Genomic DNA, 24,218 nt, shown 5'->3' on the forward strand with positions numbered 1-24,218 from the left:
TCACAAGGCCTTTGAGATCACTCATTAGAGAAAAAAATTGTTAACCTACATTGGTCTCAAGCAAAGGTTAATTCAGAAGTTATCTGAAATATGAGCATCTGTCCTATTCATTAAAATGAAAGTCCACTGGGTAAGAATTTATGTGCTTCACTATCAAAGAGACAGAATAATTATAACACTAATAACAGAAGCAGCTTCTGAATTCTTACGATGTATTGGCACTGTGTATTTCTACAAGTTACCTCAGTCATTTCCCACAATGCCTTTGGTGGGCAGGTATTATCATCCCCATTTCACAGACAAGCCAACTGAGGCTTGGTTCCTCAGTGAATCTTGTCAGCTCAGGACCACTTAGGAAGAATTCTTTTCTGGGAAGAGTTAAGTCTCTGCTTCAAAGAGACTTCTGGTGTCACCACCGCCACCATCACTACCAGTTCTCCAAACCGTGTCTGCAGCTGGCAGCAAATATGGCTAGCGTTAAGCTGTGACCTTCACTAACTGTCTATTTAGTACATGGTTCCCAACAATAGGCTGTTTTTCACTTTGTTTTGAGCCCCTATCAACTTTCAAACAATGGAGAGGTCATCTGGAACTTTATACTTACTATTCAATCATGTGGCTTTAACGAACACTGTATTTCTTCCGTTTCTTAAAACTCACTATGGAATTGTTGCTCAGTTAATAAAAAAATAACAACCAGCCACTATCCTCAAAAGGCCTTAGATATCTAAAAGCAAAGGTGCCAAAAATGGAGGTTGAAAATCTATTTTCTTCTCGCTTACTGGACGTAAATAATGGCATCCTAGGTTTGTAGTTTATGGATCTACTTTACAAAATTACTCATTTTTATAGCTACACTTTCCATTTTAACTTTTTCAGTTGGTCATTCGGTGGCCAGAATAAATGCAATACCTTATCTGAAGAATATATTCATGTGAATAATATATTACTACACATTACTATGCATACCTTAATGAAATATCACACACTAAAATTAATTAAAAGGATAGCTTTTAACACAAGACCTAAGGGGAAATGGGGAAAGAAAGCATACTCCTATTTTAGAACGAAATCATTTTTTTCTTAAATATCACTCTGTGATACCTATATTGGCTCTTACAATGTTTGTTTTGCTCATTCACATTAATAGCATAAAAGGCAATTCTATATTTGTGAACAGTCTGTGCTTATGCCCGGCACCCAAGGCACCAGCGTGCGATAAACGTTCCGGGACTAATCTAGCCCCTTCCTCTCCTCTTTGGGCTGGAGTTCCCTGGAGACACAATCTGTCCAGTGCTGATGCCCCAGAGAAAGCTGAGCGTTCCCTCTCTGCTTCCACAGGTAATTCGATCTCTGACCTCTGCTTCTCATGCCTGCGTCCAGGATCACTCTCTAATCCTACCCACTGCTTCCTCCCTCCCCCAGCACTGTCTCCCCTAGAATCTTTTTGCATAGTAAACACATTCCCCTATATCCATAATATATTTTTTGAACAGTCCTTCCAACTTTTCTTCTTACCTAAAGCTTGGTTCTCACCTAAGATCAGTGTTCCTGGCTGCCTAGACACATACACGTGTTACATGCAAAATACACATCAATGATCTCTCGGCATGTAAATCCTGAAAAGGTAAAAAGCTATACCAAGAATCCATTATACATGTTCTTGATAAACAGGGATGGCGTTTCCATTTTACACAGGACATAGGGCGTCCATGTGTGGTCCACAACACAGTGCTTGGTGCATAGTGGGTGCTCATTGTGTATTTGCTGAATGAATGAATATATGAATGAATGAAATCCCTTATGTTTATTACTCAAAGTTTATTATATGAAACTATATGAATAGAGACAAAAAGGTGGATGGATAAGGAAAGTGGAAAAGCTAATTAAAAGGTGATATGTGTGCAAAAAGGAGAGCTTACCACGTAAAGGCTTTTGTGGAAATACAGCCCCACATCATAAAAGTTTCCATTATGCCTCACCGGGTGTGTTCTGGTCTTCAGCTGTTCCGTTTGCCACCACTGCAAGACGGAGCCTCCTGGTCGACTAAGCAGGGACACTTGGAGGAGGTAGGAGCCTTGGGGAGCCTTGTTCTTGAGGCCCCTTACGCATTTCATCTGTATCTGAAGAAGCTGAGGAGACTGAGCCTGCTCAACCTAAAGAAAAGACGGGGTTCTTGAATTACGCAGGAACTTGGTAAAACCACATAATTAGCCACAATGGGCTTCTGGGGGGGGAAGTAGACAGTTATTTTTACTCAACCTGTAATTGTCAGGTATTAGCAATGATAACAGAGGAGGACACATGATATATAATTAGGGGGTCAAAAGGCAAATCTGTCGATTATGCGGGGGCAAGTTTAGCCAATTCTTAAGCATGGTATGTTAATGATCTGTGACATCAGAAACCATTCATCTATTATAATAAGATAGAATTAACAGGAAACCAACACTTCTAAAAACCACGCAGCATGTCTCAAGATATCTAGGATGGGTGAACATGGGCAGTAAGCTTCAAACTCAGAGTTTGCAAGGTGACAGCCCTTACCTTGATTACAACTGTAATCACAGAACTTATGCCACACAGATGAATGCAGAACAGCTCAGACCGACACCTCATCTGATGGAATACGTTTATTTGATTTAAACATGAGGTCAACTTGCCTCTAGGTTTCAAATGAGAGTCAAGAAATAAAGGGGGGGGGCAGTCTGGTGGCATAGTGGTTAAGTTCATGTGCTCCACTTCAGTGGCACAGGGTTCGAAGGTTGGGATCCCAGGAGCAGACCCACACACCACTCATCAAGCCATGCTATGGTGGCATCGCATATACAAAGTAGAGGAAGACTGGCACAGATGCTAGCTCAGGGACCATCTTCCTCAAAAATAAAAAAGAGAGAAAAGAAAAGAAGTAAAGGGGGAATAGCATGTGTATGTGCTTGAACCTAAAACTTAGCATAATTTCCATGTAACTGAAAACCATGACTCAAGAATATTTTACAGGATATTTGAATTTGCTTACCTATAGCTCAGAGAAATAGGCCATTTTCATTTTTAATAAGTACTAAAAAGTTTATACAAATTGATAAGATTTTTAATGGACTATTGTTTCTGATTAAACAAAAATTAAACTGGGATTATTAATAACTCCAATGTCATTAAGTCATGTTTTTTATACTCACAAGTCCCTAACAGTCTTTGGAATAATTTGACCTCGAAGAATTCTCTATTACATTGTACTTTAAGCAAAAATAATGTCATTTTGGAAGGAGGTTACTCTCTTAGCTACCCGAGTTAATAGCACCACCCGTTAATCTGCAGCCAACAGTAAGCACTGTTTAATCCTGCCTAGGCCTTTTTTGGTGAGAGATAATATATATTTCCATATAGATAGCTTGCTTCTGGAAATTATGGTTAAATAAACAGTGAGAGTTGCTAAACTTCTTTTGTGTTTTCATACAAGTCACACTTAAAAACTAATCAGAATAATAATTATTTTTGGTTTAATTAGAAAATCTTAATTAACAATAAAGACTTAACCTTAATATTTTGGTTTCCAAAAATATTTTAAAAATTAACACCATGTGAATAAATAAGACAATCTCTTTAAACCTCAAGGCAGGATTACTGGTGCAGGCAGACTGAGTTATTAAACACACGCTAAATTAAACGCCTCTATGAATTTTATACAGAAATATATTGTGATAGTTTTGCATGCCAAATGTGACATTTTGTATTTTAGATTCATCTTCTGTAGTAATTTTGGAAACGTCATACAAACAAAGATTTTGTCATTTACCAATGAAATTACTATGCATGGCCGCTTAGCCAGCTCTTTGCTGGCTCTTGTGGTTGTTTCAAGTCAGCAAGCCATAAAAAATCTTTATCTCTCTGAAACACAGCAATTTGGAAGATAATCGAATGGTGACTAGGGGGCAGAAATGCCAGTCTGAGGAATTATACCACAATCTCTCTTGCATTTACAACCTTCCTCAAAGCGAGTGTCAGATGAGTAAGAAAAGCAGATAGAAGATTCATCAAATCTCAAGCCTTGTCTCATTTGCATGGTGGCAGCGCTGCCTCATTGTCTAGGGAGAACTCAGCCTGGTACCACGACACGGTTTTGAGGAATTCCAATGGCTTCACAATTGAGAGTTTTAGCCATTCTATTTTAGGATAGAAGTCTCCTCAAAAATATTTATTAAGACCTGCTAAAAATCTGTTTCTCTAAAGGGTCCTACAGGAGGAAAGCACAACAGGAAAGTGAGTCGATACAACTGATCTCACCATTTAAAATTTTGAATCAGAGAAAAAAAGAGTCGTGAGAGCCTCACCTTCCAGCAAGGTCCTGCTGCTTCCATTGATTCATGAGTTACTTCTGTGAGTGTACAGAGCTTGGCTACGCTGTCTCCTTTACAAACATTTAGGTCTGCAATTAATGGTTGACTTGGAGCTTTGTAGCAGTTACAAGAAGAGGAGAAACAAAAGAAAAAGAAATTGACAATGGGGTATAATGAAAAGATTTTCCTTTGGAACCACAATACAATTTGATGTTCTCCTTAAACATTTTGTCAGATTAACTGGGAATTAGATAAATACCACATACAGATGCTGCCATTGATTAAAGTTGGGAGGTAAGTAGCTTTTGGACTCTGACCCTGTAAAATATGACTCATATTTGCTACTGATCTCCCAACAATTACAATATGGCTTGCTTCAGAAATTACCAAAAGATCAAACATTTGATCAGACTTGTTGCCACTTCATTTTCTACCCCACCCTTTCAATCTTATAAATTGTTAGAGAAACTTCCGGGGGAAAATTATTTAAATAGATGACTAGCTGAGATGACATAAACTTTTTCTTTTTTAATGCAATGGCCAGAGATCAAGATCTATTTCTACCCTCAAAATATTCCCCAGGCTTTTTTCCTCCTGCTAACGTTAACTTACTTTCTTTGAGGCTCTTCTTTAATGATTCCTTTTTTTTTTCATTTTTTTTTTTTTTTAGCTTTTTAGCAGTGTTTCCCAAATTCCTTTGTATTAAGAAGGATCTTGTCTTTCACTTCTCCTGACTTCAATTTCATTCCATCAGCAGGGCCATCTGTGACAATGACTGTACCCCCACCAGAGGAATGGCCTTTTTGGATCTCACAGCTGATTTAGCTTCCTGTGATAGAAATGATTTCCCTTAATTTGGTTAGAGCTACATTGACACCAGGGTTCATTAGGACACCCATTTGCTGGCAATTCAATTTCAAATTAAATACACTTTGTTGTAAATTTTATTACTTTTAAACTACTGTATCTATTGTCTTTAATGGCCCTATTATACAATTATGAAGGTAAACAGATTTCATTAGTAAACACCAAACATGTTACATTAACCACAGTGAGATGGTTTCCTCAGTTTCTTTCTTTGTTCCTTTGGCAAGAATTGTAAGGCGCTCGTGAAATATCCTAAAAACTTAATCTAAATAATTAGATGCTGAATTCATGATTATCATCCAAAGGGTGGGGGCAGGGGGGATGGGACAAGGTCCTTGGTTGCAATCCCAGTTCTTTGTAATTAAAGGTTTTCTAAAAAATACCATCCTTAGTTAAAAAGCAACACAATGTACATCGAAAGTTAATACACTGCTGTTACATGAGACCAGGGACCTGAAGGTAAGTCCAGCTTTTTGTGTCCTCTTGGCACAGTCATGCCCTAGACCAGGAGCCAGCCTGGTCATCAGCTCACTTTTGAATTAGGCCCTGTGGCATATTACACTCTTCTCACCCCTCATATATAGCACTTATTAATTTTGTGATTATACAAATATATGTTTATGTTTGTATATGATACAAAATTTAATTATATAAAAAGTCCCCCCCAAAGTCACCCATTAGTCCATAGCCCAGAGATAAATACTGATAAAATATTGAGGTCTATTCTTCACAGCTGGATAGCTAGACACACTATTTTTTCCTTTACAAAATGAGGCTGCTGCTATAAATATTATTGTGTAAGCTGTATTTTCCACTTTGTATATTATGGGCATTTTCCATGAAATTAACTTCTTTTCTGCAGCGTAATTTTTTAGTGATGAACTAGTATTTAATTCTAAGGTTGTATCATAATTTATTTAAATAATCCTTTATTGTTGAATATTTAGGTTGGTTCCAATTTTCACTATTATAAGTTAGCCTATAATTAACTTTCTTGCATATAATGTCCTGTAGACCTCTCTGTAGGTCCCTGTAGATCTGGTCTGAAGTCCTATCACTAGAAAAGTCGGGTGTGGGAGACATGCTATCTTATACTTCATTGATCTCCACCTTGAGTGTTGAAATGACACCTCCGCAATATACAACCCTCTTCTCTCAGGCCCTGAATAGTCTTTGCAGAGAGACAGGTCCCACTCCAACTGATACTTCATTTTCACCGTAGTAGGATTAGAAGTTAAATAAAACAGCGATGAATAAACAGCACTGATATACAGCAGGGTTTCTCAACCTCTGCGCTACTAACATTTGAACCACATAATTCTTTGTTGTAGAGGCCGGCCTGTGCACGGTAGAATGTTTAGCAAGATTCTTGGCCTCTGCTCACTAGATGCCATTAACAGACCCCTCCCTAGTCCCAGTCATGACAATCAAAAATGTCTCCAGACATTGCCAGATGTCCCCTGGGGGCAAAATTGATGCCTGCTGTAGAACCACCGATATACAGTATTAACTAGTATTTATTAGTGCTTAGCATGCTCAAGGCATTCTTTTAACTACGTTATATTTATTATCTCATTTGACCCTTAAGATAATCCAACAAGGTATTATTATTTCTGCTTAACTGATGAGAAACTGATGCTGAGGAATGTTGAGGATCTTGCTCGAGGTCACATAGTCATAAAGGGTAAAGCCAAATATTCAAAGTGAGACCTCTACCCACACCTGCTACTAGTGCATCTCCTACGCTGGAAGGAGGAGCAGCCACATCCAAGTCTTGGAAGCTCCTACACTGGACCAAGGATTTGGATATTTTCTGAGAGATAAATAAGATATGGCTCCTAGCTATACAACCATTTCTATTATGCCCCATCTCCAAAATGTCACATATGAATGAAAGGACACAGATAAATCCCAGGAGGAAATGGAGTCATGGGTCCCACAAACCCGACCCTTAGGGTGAATCAAACTAGGGGGTGCCTGTCACCTACAATTGGTCTGTATTTATTCTATAGCAAAACAAACAAAATAAAATAAAATGCGTTAAATCTACCATTAAGGAACGTACTTCTTCTCAAATGTTTTGTCAGTCTTCAAACATGACGTAGGAATGTACTGACTGAGTCCTTCCCCTTCAAATTTCAAATCCTGCATGAAAGAAAAACAGAAATGAAATAAAATTGATTCAAAATACACCTGAAATAGCTATGTAAAAGTTGGCTTTTCTAAGGCCAAGATATGCTTACTCTTAAAAGTTTAGGTTCCAGGAGACAAACAAGAACATGGGAATTAAAAACCTATAGTAGGCACCTTATTATGGAATCTGACTTTTCTCACTCTGCTTAGTTACTTTTTGGCCAGGAAGATAGAGAAAATAGCAAACAACACTAAAAAAAAGGAGGAGAAATGCTTGGTGGATACTAACACAGTTTTCCTAGTCTCTTTATATTTCTCTCTATTTACCTTTGTCTCTCTCTCACGCGCACACACACACACACACACATGTACACATGCATGCATACTACATAATGGTACAGTTTAACAAAATGTAAATGAACACATGGCTGGATGTGTAGGATGCTAGAGATGTTAACAATAATTGTGATCATATAACTTATCATCCAATCCAGGATATTTTGGGGGTAACAGAGGAAATAATTATTCTAGAACAACAGGCATAACCCAGGACTATCCCATGCAAACTTTAATATATAGTAACCCTAATAATAATACTCCTCCAGATGTTCTGAAAGAGTATCATATTGGCAAATATCAACATATTTGGTGGAGGTGAATGATGAGTGACTGAGAAAGAACAAACTCAAGACGGAAGCTGAGTCCTTTATAACCTAATCTTGGAAATGACATAGCGTCACTTCTGCTGTATGCTATTGGTGACACAGATCAACCCCAGCACAGTGTGGGAGGGAACTACACAAAGTAGTTCACACAAAGGTGTGAATAACAGGAGGCCAGGACCATGAGTCCATAGCAATTATGAAATCCAGACAAGCAAATGTCGGCAGTTCGTTGATTAAGTCTCAAGGTCTGGGAATAATTCTCCACAGCTCTCAGCTCTGTCTTCGGACTCTTGCTTCTGCCCTCTGGATCTTTCTTCCTTTTTTCATGAAAGGTAGCACATGTTTGCAGCTAAATAGTTTTCTCAGCCTGCTTCCTGCCGGTAGAATTTGGGAGTCTAAAGGCCTCTTTTTAGTTTATTCTCTCTCTGTCCCTTTTGGTCAAAGCAGGTGATTTTTCTGCTGATATAATTCCATTTAAAACATTGTCTTCTGTGAGTCTTAGTGGAGTCCACTTCATTAAACAAAACCAAACCGACAAATCTCTTCAAGAGAAGACCTTCTGTACCACCGGCTTCCACTGAAAGGGTGAGGGGCAATGACCCTAAGTCCCTAGAAATCCTATTGTTTGAATCAGAGGAACTGTGAGGCACATCCTTAATCTCTTTAGAATGCCTTTTGTCTGAGTGAATAGTACTCCGAGGCATCACCTGTGATATTTCTGAAGCCTTAACAAAAGACTTGACTGTTGCACTCTTGGTTTCACCCTTGAATCATATTTTCCTAGCACTTGCCCTCTGCTCAGAAGTCATTTCTTCATCTTAGCACTGTGCATCATCTTGGGAGGCGGAGAATTTCCAAAACCGTCAAGTCATGACTCATTTTAACAGTCCTTCCTTTAGTTTCTCTCTCTCCTCACATTTTACAATAAGCAACAAGAAACCAGACAGCATTTATTACCCTCTGGTCAGAAATCTCCTTAGCTGGACCAGCCCTTTCCTCAGTTACATTTTTTACTTTCCACCTAACTTCAGGCAACAATGTTGCTAAACTCTCTGACACTGCATAATAAAGATTTCCTTTCCTCCAGTTCTCAGTAAGAGTTTCCTCACTTTCCTACAAGCCCTCACCTCACATCCTTTTCAAAGACCATGAGGTTTCTAGTAACAACTTCTTCAAGATTGTTTAGCTTTCACTAACACTCTCCTAAAAGTCCAAGGCACAGTTTCAATGCCACTGTTACATTTTAAGTTTTGCTACGTCAACACTTCACTTCCAGATACCAAAGTCTGTATTAGTTATCTATTGCTCCACAACAAATTATCCCAAAACTTAGCAGCTGAAAACAACAAAGAGTTAATGTCTCACACAGTTTCTGAGGATCAGAAGCCCAGAGGTTACAGCACGTGGTAGAGACTGGAGCGGCTCTCTGCAGCCCCAAAGCTCCATTCTTAACCTGTGTAACTGGTCCTTCACACAGTCACGGTGGCTTCTTAGAGGTTACACTCACAGGTGACAGTTTTTTCACTCACTTGACCCCGTATATTTTCTATTACTAGTCCATAATCAATTTCCTTATGAAAACAATTAAGGCTTAGATCAATGGAGGTCTATGGTCCTTTAAAAATGAATAGAAAGAGCTAAAAAGTAAAGCTTATTAAATCTTACAAAATTTTCCTTTGCATCAAGCATTTTCCAAAAAAGATCAAACAGAGCAAACACGGTTTGCGAAGAGAATGAATTCTCTCTAAGAACCAACTATTTTCATATCCTCTTAAGTGGTTGAGAAGCATCATTTATCAATAGTTAGCAAAATAATTAAAATTTACTTCTTCATTAAAGAAGACTTGATCACAAATTTATTATGTAAGAACTATTTTGTGCATCTTTAGTCATATTTCTTCTTTTATATAAAAATAATTCTTCTTTTGTATAAAATTTATTTCAAAATATTTTGCAACTCAGACTTTCTACCATATCCTATTAGTCTCAGTAAGTGAGGATTTGTTATAACTGTGGATGATGCAAGGAACAATTTGGCAAAAATTATCAGTAAATATTGTTGATAAACCAAAAATTAAGATAGTCGTGTTCTACTTACTCATCTAACATCTAAATAAAATACAAAAAATTCCTAACTAGCTGTCATTAAGAATTTAAATATTGTCTCTTCCAAATTTTTATCTCTTTATATTTCCCTAGGCTGGACTACTTTTTCTAACAGAAGTAATAAAAAATGACACAAGGAGGGCAAGATTGTTCTAGATGCTTCTATCTTCAAAAAAAAAAAGAAAACCACAAGATAATCATTCCAAATTTTGCTAGATTTTCTATAAATATCTATAAATCCTTGAAAACTATTTCTGGTTCCTTAACTCTCTTTTTTGACATGTAATAAAAGTCATCAAAGAACCAATTTGATTCTGCAGATTAGGTAGATGCCACTTTTCATTTTATCTACTGTTGAATTCTTTACTTTGATGTTATTAGTCAAATTCTTCTTGCCTGTGGTAATGGCTAGCTTAAGGAAGAAAGAATAAATGAAGGACATAATTCAATTTTAGCTATATTTCTTGAGTACCTATAATGTGTTAGGCACTAATCTAAGGACTTTATATGTAACAATCCACCCAATCCTCACATTAACTATTTCAGGTAGATACTATTATTATCCCTACTTTACAAGTGAGGAAACAGTAAAGGCGAGTTTGGATCGAGCCTAGACAGTTGGCCTCCAGAGCACATGTTTCTAATCCCTATACTAATGAATTCTGAGTTTTATATTGTATGATTGTATGTTAGATGACTTGAACCAAGCTTCTATTCAAAAACAACTGTGGGTAGGCAAAAATACCATATGAGAAATCATTGCCACACTGCAATTACATATTTAGAAATAACAATAACCTACGGAGATATGGAAAATCATCTCTACACTGGAATTCTATATATCAAATTTATAAAACCTCTCTGAATATCAAAATAGTAATATTAAAATTGTCTTTGAATTCAATGTCACTTCTTCAATTTTCTTCTAAAAACTAAAAATTTATATGAGCCATGCCAAGCAGTATAAGTTGCATATTTAAGTAAAATCTTACATAAAAATGTATGATCTTCTACATTTCTATGTAGAAATGCTCTCTCTGGTGATTTAACTATTTTAATTTTCTCTCATTTTTCAAAAAATTACATATGTTTAAGTACACAGCAACTTTAACGCATATCAATCATAAACATATATATCAAGAATATGTGTGTATCATCTAACTAATAATTCCACTATAATGACTGAAAATGTAAATATCTCACTAAAGTAAAAATTCAAAGTCTGAAACCATAGGTCAGACTAGAATTATCCTTTGAAAGGTACAACCTTATTAAAACAATTTGCTTTAAATATAGCATTCCTAATGTTACTTAGACTGAAGAATTAACCTGACAGGCACCAAGCTAAAGAATAACATGCAATAATGCCTTGGAAAAACTTAAATAGTTTAATCTTGCCAGATGAAATCCATAAAAATGTTGAGGTGCTTTAAACTTTGTTTTATGTTTCTCAAATATCAGAGTGAGAAGAGAAGACACACTGTGGTCAATGCAGATCATTCCTGAGTGGCTTGACACACTGGGATATGAAATGTCTGCCACATATTGGCTAGAACAGCATTTTGTCTTCTTAACTTTTATATCTGCTACTGAAAAAGACAGAAAACATGAAAATCTCCAAAAAGAAACAATATTTTTAAAAATCTGTGGTCCCCAAATATAGAAGTGAAGGTCATGTTCAAGTTTTATCATAAAATGGTGAAAGCTATCTATAATTTGCCTTTTCATTCTATACTCAAAGCTAATGGGAGTCGCATCCCAGACCCTTATAAGAATTGGTTTTCTATTAATATGGAGGGGAATATGGAAAAAAAGATATGGGTTGAGAAGGTGTATGATGTAATTCTAAGAAATATAAAATCAAATATAAAACAAATATTTAGTATGATCCAGAGTAGAGGAGATATAAGACCTGAGGAATAATGAGTACACCACTTTACAAACTCATGAAAGCCTTCATAACTTACAAATTCCCTGAATTTATTTAATTTTAAACTATTTTTAATAACTGCTTTGCTGAGATATATCTTAGAGTCATGAGGAAAAAAAACGTTTCTGATGTTAAATATAAAATTATGCTTTGCGCCTTTCAGCTAGAGGATAGTATCTACCAATGAACTAATACCATTAAAACTATTTCTACATGTAGCCTGTCTTTTTAGAAGAAACTATTTTAGGGTAACAAAATAATGGCAGTTAGGGAAAGTTCTTCTTTAAGGAAGAATTGCAACTAATAAATTTAGATTAAATGGTAGAATATAAAGCCATAATTTTGCAATCCTTAATGAAATTATTGCTTCAGGCAAGGTATACCAATTGATATAATAACCCTAAAAAGAGAATGGTTGATGAGGAAGTGGATATTGTTTGATACCAAAGTAATATGACATAAAAGATTTTTTTTTTTAGTCTCAAGAGGAAACAATAGCTGGATCAAGCTACCATCACCCTAAACAAATGATCAATTTTAGCATCATAAATGATGCAACAATTAGATGTTACTCATCTCTTGACGTATCAATCAAAATATGGAGTATACAATTTTGTTTCTGATGTATTCCAGCCAAAGACATTTATCTTGAATCCAGTCAGCACTTTTAGATCAACTTTCATATTATTGGAAGTACAGGGAATAAGAAAACAGGCTAACATCACCAGGAGTGTATTGAATGTCTATGGTACATCTGAGCCAGTTAATATGTCAAGCTTGACTTACAGGACAGAAGACCAGATGCAATGTATGGTCCTGACTGGGCCCCAGTTTGGACAAACATGTAGTAAAGGACATTTTGGGAACAATTGGTGAAATCTGAGTATAGACTGGCTATTAGATAAAATTAAGGAATTACTCTGGATTTTATTAACTATGTTGATGATTTTGGCTATATTCTTTTTTTTTTAATGGCATTATGAAGTTTAAATATTTTTAACTGGCTCTGCACGCCTCTTACAAAACTAACATAACTATTCATGAGCTTCCCCTCTTCTGAGGCATGTCCACTGAGATGTCCAGTAGTTTCTTATTATGAAGCTGCCATCAGAAAATGGCCTTTAGTAAGAAACTAGCAACCATAGTGACCTCCTTCACAGGGCACTACTAGAACTAGCCAGGGGAACAGGAACCATGAGAAGAAGTTTACATATTTTGTTTCTGACTTAGCCTTTTAAAATATTAAAAAATGAGTTTGAGGTTGTCAGAGTGGAATGTTGGGTCAAGGAGTCCCAAATAACATTGCTTCATGATTATTACCCTACGGTTCAGCATGTTTACTTTAAGTATAATTCCTTAAAGGCATAATTCCTTTTTTCCTATTTCTCTAAAGTAATCCTGTTGCATTAGTTCTCTTTACTGAGTTGACCCAAGAGAGGAAAATGTAGCTAGAGAAGCTACTAGTGCACTTAAGAATATTTTTTAAAATATGAATTTCAAGAGGGAGGATTAGACACCAGAGTCTCCCGTGTATGCTCTCTAATTGAACCTTCTTCATAGATATTACCTTCTTGTGAAAAAAATGGAAAATCAAACAGATATGAAATCATTGTCATAGTGGTCACAGAAATACTTTAAAAGCTTTTCATCATCCTAGCAAATTTGTTGTATCTGTGAAGCCTTATTGAACAGTAAAATGGAATTGAGTCATAGCGAATTTTTTTATCTAAACTAAAAAAAAATCAAAGATTTAATGCTTCAGGTTCTATACGCCTGTTACACATCTTTTACATGAAATATATATTTTTTTAACTTGAAAAGGATCGTAAAATATGAATTATTCACTACATTGTGTAAATTTTCTTCCTTCATATTCACAAAATCTCAAAATTGATGTAAACTTCAGCCCATACTGATTACCTGAGGGATAGTGGAACTGAGAGGAGGAAGCAGCAATAGGGAAAACATTACATTTCAGATATCAAAAAGCCGTTTACTAGGGTTTTTTTCCCTACAAAAGAAATTTATATTTTCTGAAATGAAGCTACTCAATATAAATGAGAAAATAGTGTTTTGGGGAGTTTTCTTTAATATTTATAAATTTATAATTTTTTTTTCTTTAATAGTACTTGTGGGGATTTTAAAACATATGAATTATTTTTTTTGGCACTATATCTGTCTCCCCCTTTGCATTGCAATCATTCTTCTTAAGGCTTCCTTAATATTGTCTATTACTTTCATTAACAATTCTTTCAAGAAGGAGCCTGATATTCACTGAGGACCAGCAAACTGATGGTCCAACCTGCATGTCTATTGAGGGTTTTTTTTTTTTTTAATTTTCTGTTTATTGCAGTAACATTGGTTTATAACATTGTATAAATTTCAGGCGTACATCATTATACCTCTATTTCTGCGTAGATTACATCATGTTCACCACCCAAATACTAATTACAACCCATCACCACACACATGTGCCGAATTATCTCTTTCCCCCTCCTCCGTCCCCCCTTCCCCTCTGGTAACCACCAATCCAATCTCTGTCCCTATGTGTTTGTTTATTGTTGTTATTATCTACTGCTTAATGAAGGTTAAGGGCTTAATCTCCAAAATATATAAAGAACTCATGCATCTCAACAACAAAAAAACTAGCAACCCAATTAAAAAATGGGCAAAAGACCTGAACAGACATTTCTCCAAAGAAGATATACAGATGGCCAAGAGGCACATGAAAAGATGTTCAAAATCACTAACTATCAGGGAAATGCAAATCAAAACTACAATGAGATATCACCTCACGCCCGTCAGAATGGCTATTGAGGGTTTTATCATAGAACAAGGAGAATCATTGGGAAGCTTCAAGTATGAAGAGCCTTTAGTGAAATTATACAACTAAAACATGGAGCAAAATGAACAGAGGAGTGAAAACAGATCTTTGAAAACATAGATGGAGATAATTCATAAATTACTTTATAGAACCAGGTAAAACCTTAAAATGACCCTCTGGCATCTATACCAAATAAATGAGAATCACTTTAAATAATGGTGACATATTTTATACACACACATGTCTTCTGGTCTTTCAATGCCTTCATTTCACACAAAATCACTTTTACGTTTTAGGTGCTTAATAAATGTTTCTCCTTTAACAGTAAGTTAACACATATTTCTAAGTCTATATCATATAGGACATACAAGAAAAAGCCCTTGTCCATAAGAAAAAGTGTGATTAAGGTTGTGACAAAATACATTTGAATAATAGTACAATGCAGTATAGGCTCAAATGATGGATGAGTAGACGTCAACAGATAATATGGGAAATTCCCGACTCATAACGATACTTGATTATTATTATATGATTTAATAGCTAATATTTTCATGATTTTAATACCATTTATTGGATCAGGCTCTTTAATTACACATAATAGTTGTGGCAACATTATATGATAAGAATTATTATCCCCATTTTATTGAAAATTGATACCCTGAGAGCTTAATTGAGTTGTCTGAGACCACATGTCATAAGATTTAGAGTTTATCTGAATCCATTACTCTCTGATTATGAAATTCAAGTTCGTCCACTACACCATGATGCTGCCCTCAAAAAATACTTACCTGGGCAGGGAGCACCTCTGAGAAGCTATTTAAGGTTTTTGATTGAAGAAGTGAAATGATCAGAGTTATACCTTAAACACTAATTTTAGAATGGATTGATGCAGAGGGAGAACAGAAGCAGGGAGAACGGCTGAGATGCTTTAAAGTAGCTCATGCTTGACACTTGTCACCTGGAGGCAGTGAACTCCTTTAGTAAGGGACATTTTGTTAATATTCGCACAACTGTGCAGCAAGAAAACAGAGTTTTACATTTAAAACATGTATTTATGCCAAATTATAATGTTTTCCTTTAGTCACCTAGGGAAAAAAATGAAAATATATTTACATATCTCTTTTTTAGTTAAGATTTTTAGAAAAACAATATCTGTCTTTCGAGGTAATTTCAGAGGAGATTCCAAACTGCATATGCATGTTCTTCAGATCAGATTTCCACACCCTTTCTTCCTCCACAGCCTGCCCCACCCTTTCTCATTCTTAAAATTCCTGCTTCTCTACTTCTAATTTCCACCATTCATCACCCAGTCCTTCAAAAATTATATACTAATAAGATAAATAATGATACCCCAAATCATTCAAAAATTTTATAGGTAGCTATGGTCATTTTACAAGCTAAAAGAGGTAAAATGGCCTTTTCAGAGAAAAGGAAGGAAGAAAAGAGAAGGCAAGGAATAGGAGCATACCCCACAAGGAAAGCTGAAAAGCTACTTTAAAGACAGAGGGGGATACATTTCTTTAATCTGTATAACAAATCACAAGATGGGTATTATTGTTTCTGGAATATGAGTGTTTAGGGAGTGCCCACTCCTCCCCCACAGAGCCCTTGTGCTCAGGCAGCTGAGGCCATCACCACCCCTAGGCCGGAACCGTGATCCAGGACTGAACCAATCAGCATGATCTCAGGTGGGACGGAGCTCAGTGAGGAGTTCAGGATTGAACACATGACCTATGATGTCCAATCAGATGGAAGTACAGGGCCTTTGAAACATGAGTAAGAAAAAGCATCATATACAGATTTTAGAAACCTAAAAGCATTCATTTATTTATTCATTTGTTTACAATTTCAAGATCTGTCCACTGTTTGACAATGAACTGAGTGCTAAACAATCTTGGAATATGACCTTGACAGGCAAGTAAACAGATTAAAAGTGGCCCTGAGGAGAATTATAAAAGGTCTTAGATGGCTCTAATACAGTGATTCTCAACTCAACTGCAATGGGGCAATTATTTATTAGACGGCACATCCAGCCTATAGCAAAGTAAAACCACGCTCTGTGCAACCATATTCCCTCAGTTCTACAGCTCTGGCTTTATTTTATTTCTCCTTTCTTTTTCATTTTCACCCTAGGTTCCACATGCCTAATTGTAAGCCTTCACCATTCATCTCATGAAAAGAAAATGTCTTCCAAAATTTGCTGCATATTTTAGATTCCAAAAAATATATACAAACTACTTTTAGTTTCCACTCCTCAATTAACATATTTCTCCAGGCCATTGATTGAGGTTTTCCTCCAGTGGGTGTAACTGTGAATGGTCACTCATTAATTTATAGCATGGTCTTCTGTTTTCCCATCAACCCTCACATTTCCTTAAATTTTACGTACCTGGACATGTGTATTTGAACAATGTAAACTGAAGGTATTAAAACAAAATTAACATACAAAATGCACTGCAATGCATTCCTTTGTTTCCAACTCTCTATGTGATAATCCCATTTGATCTAGAACTACAGAATCATAGAAAATGGAATGTCTATACTTGCATTTTTTCCAGGAATAGTTAATTCAACTTTATTGATCATCCCTTTAGGACACTGAATGCATTAACATTTAAAATAATAATTCAAATTCCCCCACCTCATTAATCTTCATTTGTTAATCTGCCAAAAATTTCACTCGGTAGAGATTTTAGTTTATCAGATGTTCTCTTACTCAGCTATACCTCAGTATGAATTTATTTCATCACTTACTTTTCTCTAGCAACTAACTGAGATTAGTTCTGTTGCTTCATAGTGTGGGCTCCATAGGTATATTAATTAGGTTCAAATTCCAGTCTGCTCATATTAGTTGTGCGACCTTAGGCAAGTTACGTAACATCTCTGAGTCTACTTTCCTCATCTATAGAGTCAGAGTGGTAATAATATTTATTTACCTTATAATATGAGCAATGAATCAGTTAAGACATATAAAGTACTTAGAATAGGTCATGACACTTAGTAAATAATAAATATCCATGTCTAATTTAATTATACATCATTACTATTAGTATCTGTAACACTATGGTAATACTGGGCTCTGTTTATATATATATATATATAAATACATATATACATACATATATTTACATGTGTAAATATATATACATATATAAAAGACTACATATCAATATATATTTGTGTGTGTCTGCATATATACAGATAAATAGATAGATATATCAGTCATTGTTTGTTACTCCACCATTTGTTTTCCTTGTTTTCACCTGGTGAGATAAGTACAGGGTTATGAATGGGCCTTTTCTACTAACCGCAGTGCTCACTGAGCATCTTATCGTGCTAACCCACTTGTCCCTTCTGGTCTAGTCCTGGCTAAGGAACAATTATGTTCAGAGTTTAGCAGGGTCTTCAGTTTGAGAAATGACAAACAGTTGAGGAAACAAATTTTAATGGGAACTTCTTGTGGACCTACCAGTCTTAAACAAAGAAAAAGGAGAAATTGCCTGGCTCTACAAAATTCATTTTCACCAAAACAACAGTTCTTTTTAGAGCTCATTGTCAAGGTCTCAGTCATTCATCCAGAGTAGTTGGGGTACTTTACTTCCCAAAGCTAATCTTTACCATATGCTTATAATAACCCAGGCAGTCTATTAAGGGTTTATCTGAATTATCTCATTTATTATTTTCTCTTTTAATATAAACCTCACACCAACCTATGAGGTGGGCACTATTATTATTCCCATTTTACAAACTGAAAACAAAAAACTGAAGCATAGAGAAGTCAACTTGCCCAAGGGGTCCCAATAGGACATGGTATAGCTGCAATTCACACTCCAGTCTGTCCATCCCCAGAGGCTATGCTCTCACCCACATGTCATACTTCTGACCTACTTTTCCATGTCATACAACCAAATGTCATTTCTAAGAGCTCCGCCTAAGAGACAGTTGGGTGAGTCCAGAACCTAGACTACAAAAATGAAAATAGCACAATAACAATAACTTAATTTTATGTAGCACTTTTAATTATTCAGAAACACTTTCAGATACTTTATCCAGTTTGTCCTCCACAACATGATGAAGTGAGAAAGGCAGGTATCATTCCCATTGTTTTGCAGATAAGAACACTGAGCTACAGAGAGGTCAAACAACTTAAGATGACACAGAGGAACACGATGGAGCCGGATTGCCAGTCAAAGTACACTGTTTTGTACCTTGGTAAATTTTTTTCTTGTTTTTATCACATGGCAGAGAGCCCATGTGTCTGGCTTATAGTTTTGAAAACAATAGGCTAACTGTCTTCAATTGCTTTACCTAAACATATTATGACTGTGTTCCACATTCTTTCCTATTTTGCTGGTTAATCCACATCTTTCTTCAATTTGGAAATATTAGGGCGGCATCATAAAGATGAGCCTTTCCCTTCTAGGAACCAGGCCTGGGATCCCTCAGCTATCATTGCCTTAGGTGCACTGAGGATGGATAAAAATGGAACATCACCCAAGAAAACAGACCACACAAGAAATGAAGTTCACAATTCATTTGTATGTGCATTTCACAAAAAATTAACTCATTACTAAAATCACAAGGCCAATAACTAATGCATTCTGATTACCATATCTGTTTCATAAATGCATCAAGATATAAAATAAAGCAAAATTTAAAGAACTATAAAAAAAAGCAAAATTTAAAGAACTATAGAAAGTATCCTATCTCATGGAGTGAGCTGCTACTGTGTTATTGCCGACATATCCTTGACTTTTCTCTCTACTCTTATAACTCCCTGCATTTGCTTTTACCTACACTGCCTCCAGGTGTTGATCTGATCTAGGCTGTCCAAACCCTCTGGCGAGCTCTAAAATCAGCAAAACTTCCTCCTGCTCCCTGAACTACATTAATGATAGATTCTGAGATTTCCTCCTGTTTGTGTTCAATCCTCACTGTGTAGCTAGTCTACAAAAAACAAAAAATCTCCAACTACTTTTCTCCAATACTTTCTTTATTTATTACCTCTTCCACAATGGAAACATAAAATAAAAATAGAAAAATTATTATGTTCCTAACATCTTCTGCCCCCCATCACTGCCTCCCTGCCACATTTAGATGTGTTACCAGTCTTAAATGATTTTCTTCCTATCAAAGAAAAGTATCTTTAATAAATAATAAATAAGCTGACCCCACAGGCTTTAGTGTATCACAACCAGCTCCTGACTTTGTCAAAACGTAGTTTGGACTCACACTCTTTTCTTTCTACTTTTTTGAGCTTTTATTGTATACCAGACAACTTACTAGATGCTGAGATACCAAGTAGAAAAGGCAAAGTTCCCCTTTTAGGAGAGTTTCATTTGTACGAGTCCAATCTATAAGCAAAAAGAAAATTAATTGCTAGAGCAAAGATTTCTACAAAGCTCAGTTAGAACTGAAGAAAAGGACTACTTGAGTTTTACTGGGAGAAGTCAACAAGGCAAATGTCTCAGAAAAAGGGAACAACATGTCAATGGCAGGGAGGTTTATTTTTGAACTACAAAAGATATGATAATTGCTAGAGTATGAAAGGCAAAGAGCAGAAAAGTAGGAGGTCAAGTTGGAAAAGTTGACCAGGGTCAGAGAACAAAAGACCTTGAATGTATTTCAATGTAATTTTGAGTTTTACCTTTCTTTCCTTCTTTCAAAACTATTGAGTGTCTCTTGTGTGCTAGGCATTATAGATGAAGGGGAAGCAATTACAGGTTTCAAACAGGGGAGTAATCTGATCAGATTGTCATTTTAGAAGGAATCTCTGGCAGCAGTATAGAGGACTGAATACACTGCAGAGAGATGGGTAAAGAAAGTATTGCCACAATGAGAGATGGCAGGACTGTAACTTTAAGGATGTAGCAATGGGGCTGGAGAGGAGGAAGGAGATTAGAGAAATGCATGGGAGGTGAATGAATAGGACTGGGTGATTGGTTTAATTAAGGAAAAGGTAGGAATTGAGGATGTCTTCCAGGTTTCTAGATTGGATAACCACATAGAGGATGATGTCATTTTCAGTGAGATAAAGAATTCAAGGAAAGGAGGTTTGAATTGAGAGGAGAAAAACAAGCAAGATCATCCAGTGGCCTGTCTTGACAGAAGTTTAATATACAGCTCCGGAGAGCAGGACAGAGATCTGAATTGGAGATATAAATTGAGTCTTCAGTTAAAAGTTGAAGCTGTTGTTGGGGCTGGCCCAGTGGCGTAGTGGTTAAGTTCACGTGCTCCACTTTGGTGGCCCGGGGTTCACAGGTTCAAATCCCCGGCACAGACCTACGCACCACTCGTCAAGCCATGTGTGGCGACATCCCATACACAGAATGGAGGAAGATGGGCACAGACATTAGGTCAGGGCTAATTTTCTTCATCAAAAAAAAAAGAGGAGGACTGGAGCAGATGTTAGCTCAGAGCCAATCTTCTTCACACAAAAAATGTTGAAACTGTTGGACATGAATGAGATGACCCACAGTAATGTGTAGAAGATGAAAAGAATCTGGGTAAGAAAGAGTTCCAGGAAAAACAATATTTTAAAGATAGACTGAAAAGGAAGAGCTACAGGTGTAAGAGGTCATAAAACCAAGCAATAAGGGAGTTTCAGGAAAGTAGGACATTTCTAATGTTTTGAATGCAATTGGTCAAATAAAATACAAATTGAAAGTGGTTGATTTGGCAATTTTAGGTCACAGAAACAGAAATAGTCTCAGTGGTGGCCATATTGGAAACTAAATATGGGAAAAGAATAAAAGGGAAAAGAAATGGAGAAAGCAAAGGGATATTAATCTATCTAGATTAGGGGCATGAGAAGAATAAATATTGATGGCCATAGAAAAAAAGGATGAATGGTCAAGGAAAAGTTGTCATGGTTTGTTTGTTCATTTATTTGTTTTTAAACTGAGGGTGAGTTGAAATAATAGTTTGGTAAAGAGAAAAATTAAAGGAAAAGGAGAGTTTGAATATACATGCAAGCAAGACTTTTGCTCTACTTAAGACATAAAAAAATCTCAAGAGACTGTCCCTCCCATCCTAAAAATAAAATAAAGCTGGATAATCTACAAAATCACAGGTTATTTTAAACCTATTTGAGAGCTGAGGTCACAAAGAAACATAATCAAATAAAATCCAGAGAATTATGATTCTCTCCTAGGAGAAAAAGAGACTCATGGCTACTTTCATCCTCAACAGAGCAATGGGAAGAGGTAGAACTTGCCATAGACATGAGTAATAAAGATACAACTACTTCTCTAATTTTCTAAGACCAAGAGTGGGCTAGCGTGAAGATTCAGAAGCCCTAGAAGCTTCAGACAAAAAAAAAAAAGGATCTGCACCCATCCACCAATTCTTTTTCATGGGCCTTCACTAAGTACCTATGAGAAAGATTAGGAGTGGGGCAGGAAGGCTGAGAGACACTGCCTGTGCCCAAAGCATAAGGCACAGGACCTACTGAAAACTGAGGGCAGAGCATGAGAATGAGAGAAATCACAAACTATTCTGGAACTTACACTGAGTGACCGGGGAAGAGACAGAAATGCTAAGAGAGGCCACTTTCCTTACATTGTAAATACACAGAGGCCGTTGAAGGAGCAAGGCAGAAAAATTGAGACAAACCCTCTAAGTACTCAGGTCACAAGCTCCACTTAAGGGAAGGTTTTGACCTCATCATCAGATAATTTAAGGGCTGTAGTGAGTGAGCTGCATGTACCTAACACAACAATGAAACCCAGAGACACCTGATTGAGTGCTTATAGATTGAGTCAACTCGGACACTAATAACATGACAGAGAAAGGGACTTGCCTTTTCTTGCCATAAATATTATTCATTTCAGTCTCTACTGTTCTTTTTCACAGAATCCCACTAATCAATTAAAAAAATTACAAGATGCAAAAAAGTTCAAAAATGTGACCTATTATCAAGAGAGAAAGCAGTCAATGGAACCAGACACAGAGATGGACAAGATGCTGAAATTATCAGATAGAGACTTTAAAATAACTATGAAAAATAAGTTAAAGGATCCTGTTGAAAAAAATAAACAATCTTCATGAGAAGATGATGAAAACTACAAAGGAGAGTAAAATGGACATTCTAAAAATAAAAAAATAAGATACCAATGATGAAAAGCTCTTTCAATGGACTTATCAGCAGACTAGATGGAACTGAGGGGAAAAATCACTAAAATTGAAGATAGGTTGATATAAATGCAAACTGGAAGACAAAGAAGAAAATTAAAATAATAATAATAATAATTAAAGTCAGCCTCCAAGATCTGTGAAACAATATCAAATGGCCTAACATACATAGAGTCCTAGAAGAATAAGAAAGAAAGAATGGGGCAGAAGAAATATTTGAAAAAGTCAGGGCTAAGAATTTTGCATAATTAATGAAAGAAAAAAACCACATAACCAAGAAATTCAGCAAACTCCATGGAGTAAATATACAAAGAAATCCAAACCTAAGGAGCATCAGAATCAAAATGATGAAAATCAAAGGAGAAAAGTCTTGAAAGTACCCAGATAAAAAGACATATAGTTGATTCTTGTTATTTGTGCTACTTATGTTCAATAGAGTCACTGCAAACACTGTATTAGTGAATACTCAACTATTGTTCCTAGGGGATATACAGGGTTAGGTTCCTGCTAGCCTTTGGTCACATTTCCATCAATTGAGACACTATTTATGTTACATATATTCATTGGCCAACATCCTTATAAAACAAGACAGTCTTATCAGCATTGAAAACCTGCTGTTTCACATAACCTCTTCTGTATAACACTTAGCTGGTATTTCCAAAATTTTTCTACAGCGTTCTGATCTGTAGAACCTGCCCTGCTTGCAGATTTAACATTTTTTATATTGTAACACCCTTTGAAATATGAGAGTCAGTCAGCACTAATTGAGATGGATTTAACATTTTTCTGAACCTAGGAAACATGATATAAATTTCTTTGGCTTTACCCATTATGCTTTTTTAATCAGTCATCATCTCACGAATCCACAAATTTAGCCACTTTTCCATTTTTTCCATTGCTTCATCATGCAGTACAGATGGTACTTTAGTGCTTTCTGGGACATAGTAATATAGAGTAGGTAAATTCCCCCTTCCTTTTTCTGGATGTACTATACTGTCAATTCATTAATATTGAACTCACAGTGAATGGCACTATCACTCATGCCTGAGTGAAGCTTATCTATAAGGTATAGAGGTATGAGGTATTATAAGGCATAAGGTATTTCTTATCTATAAGAAAATATACTTATTTTCTCCATAAGGCACATCACAGCCTTCTTGTGCTTAGGAACACCAGACAGACTTAACTACACTTGGAGGCCATTTGAAACAGAGAAATCACCA

The 24,218-nt window shown here is 36.1% G+C and overlaps 1 protein-coding gene across 1 annotated transcript in view; it reads right to left on the minus strand.

Moving 5' to 3' along the window:
* The window catches only part of LOC101387906 (uncharacterized), a 122,183-nt gene that overhangs the window by 21,535 nt on the left and 76,430 nt on the right, over nucleotides 1-24,218 (minus strand). The window contains 1 exon segment of the mRNA XM_087437895.1: nucleotides 1,923-2,156. Coding sequence (XP_087294021.1) covers nucleotides 1,923-2,156 — 234 coding nt within the window.

Source organism: Ceratotherium simum, chromosome 13 (assembly GCF_057802395.1).
Source record: "Ceratotherium simum simum isolate JZ-2026a chromosome 13, ASM5780239v1, whole genome shotgun sequence".
NCBI classification, from domain to species: Eukaryota; Metazoa; Chordata; class Mammalia; order Perissodactyla; family Rhinocerotidae; genus Ceratotherium; species Ceratotherium simum.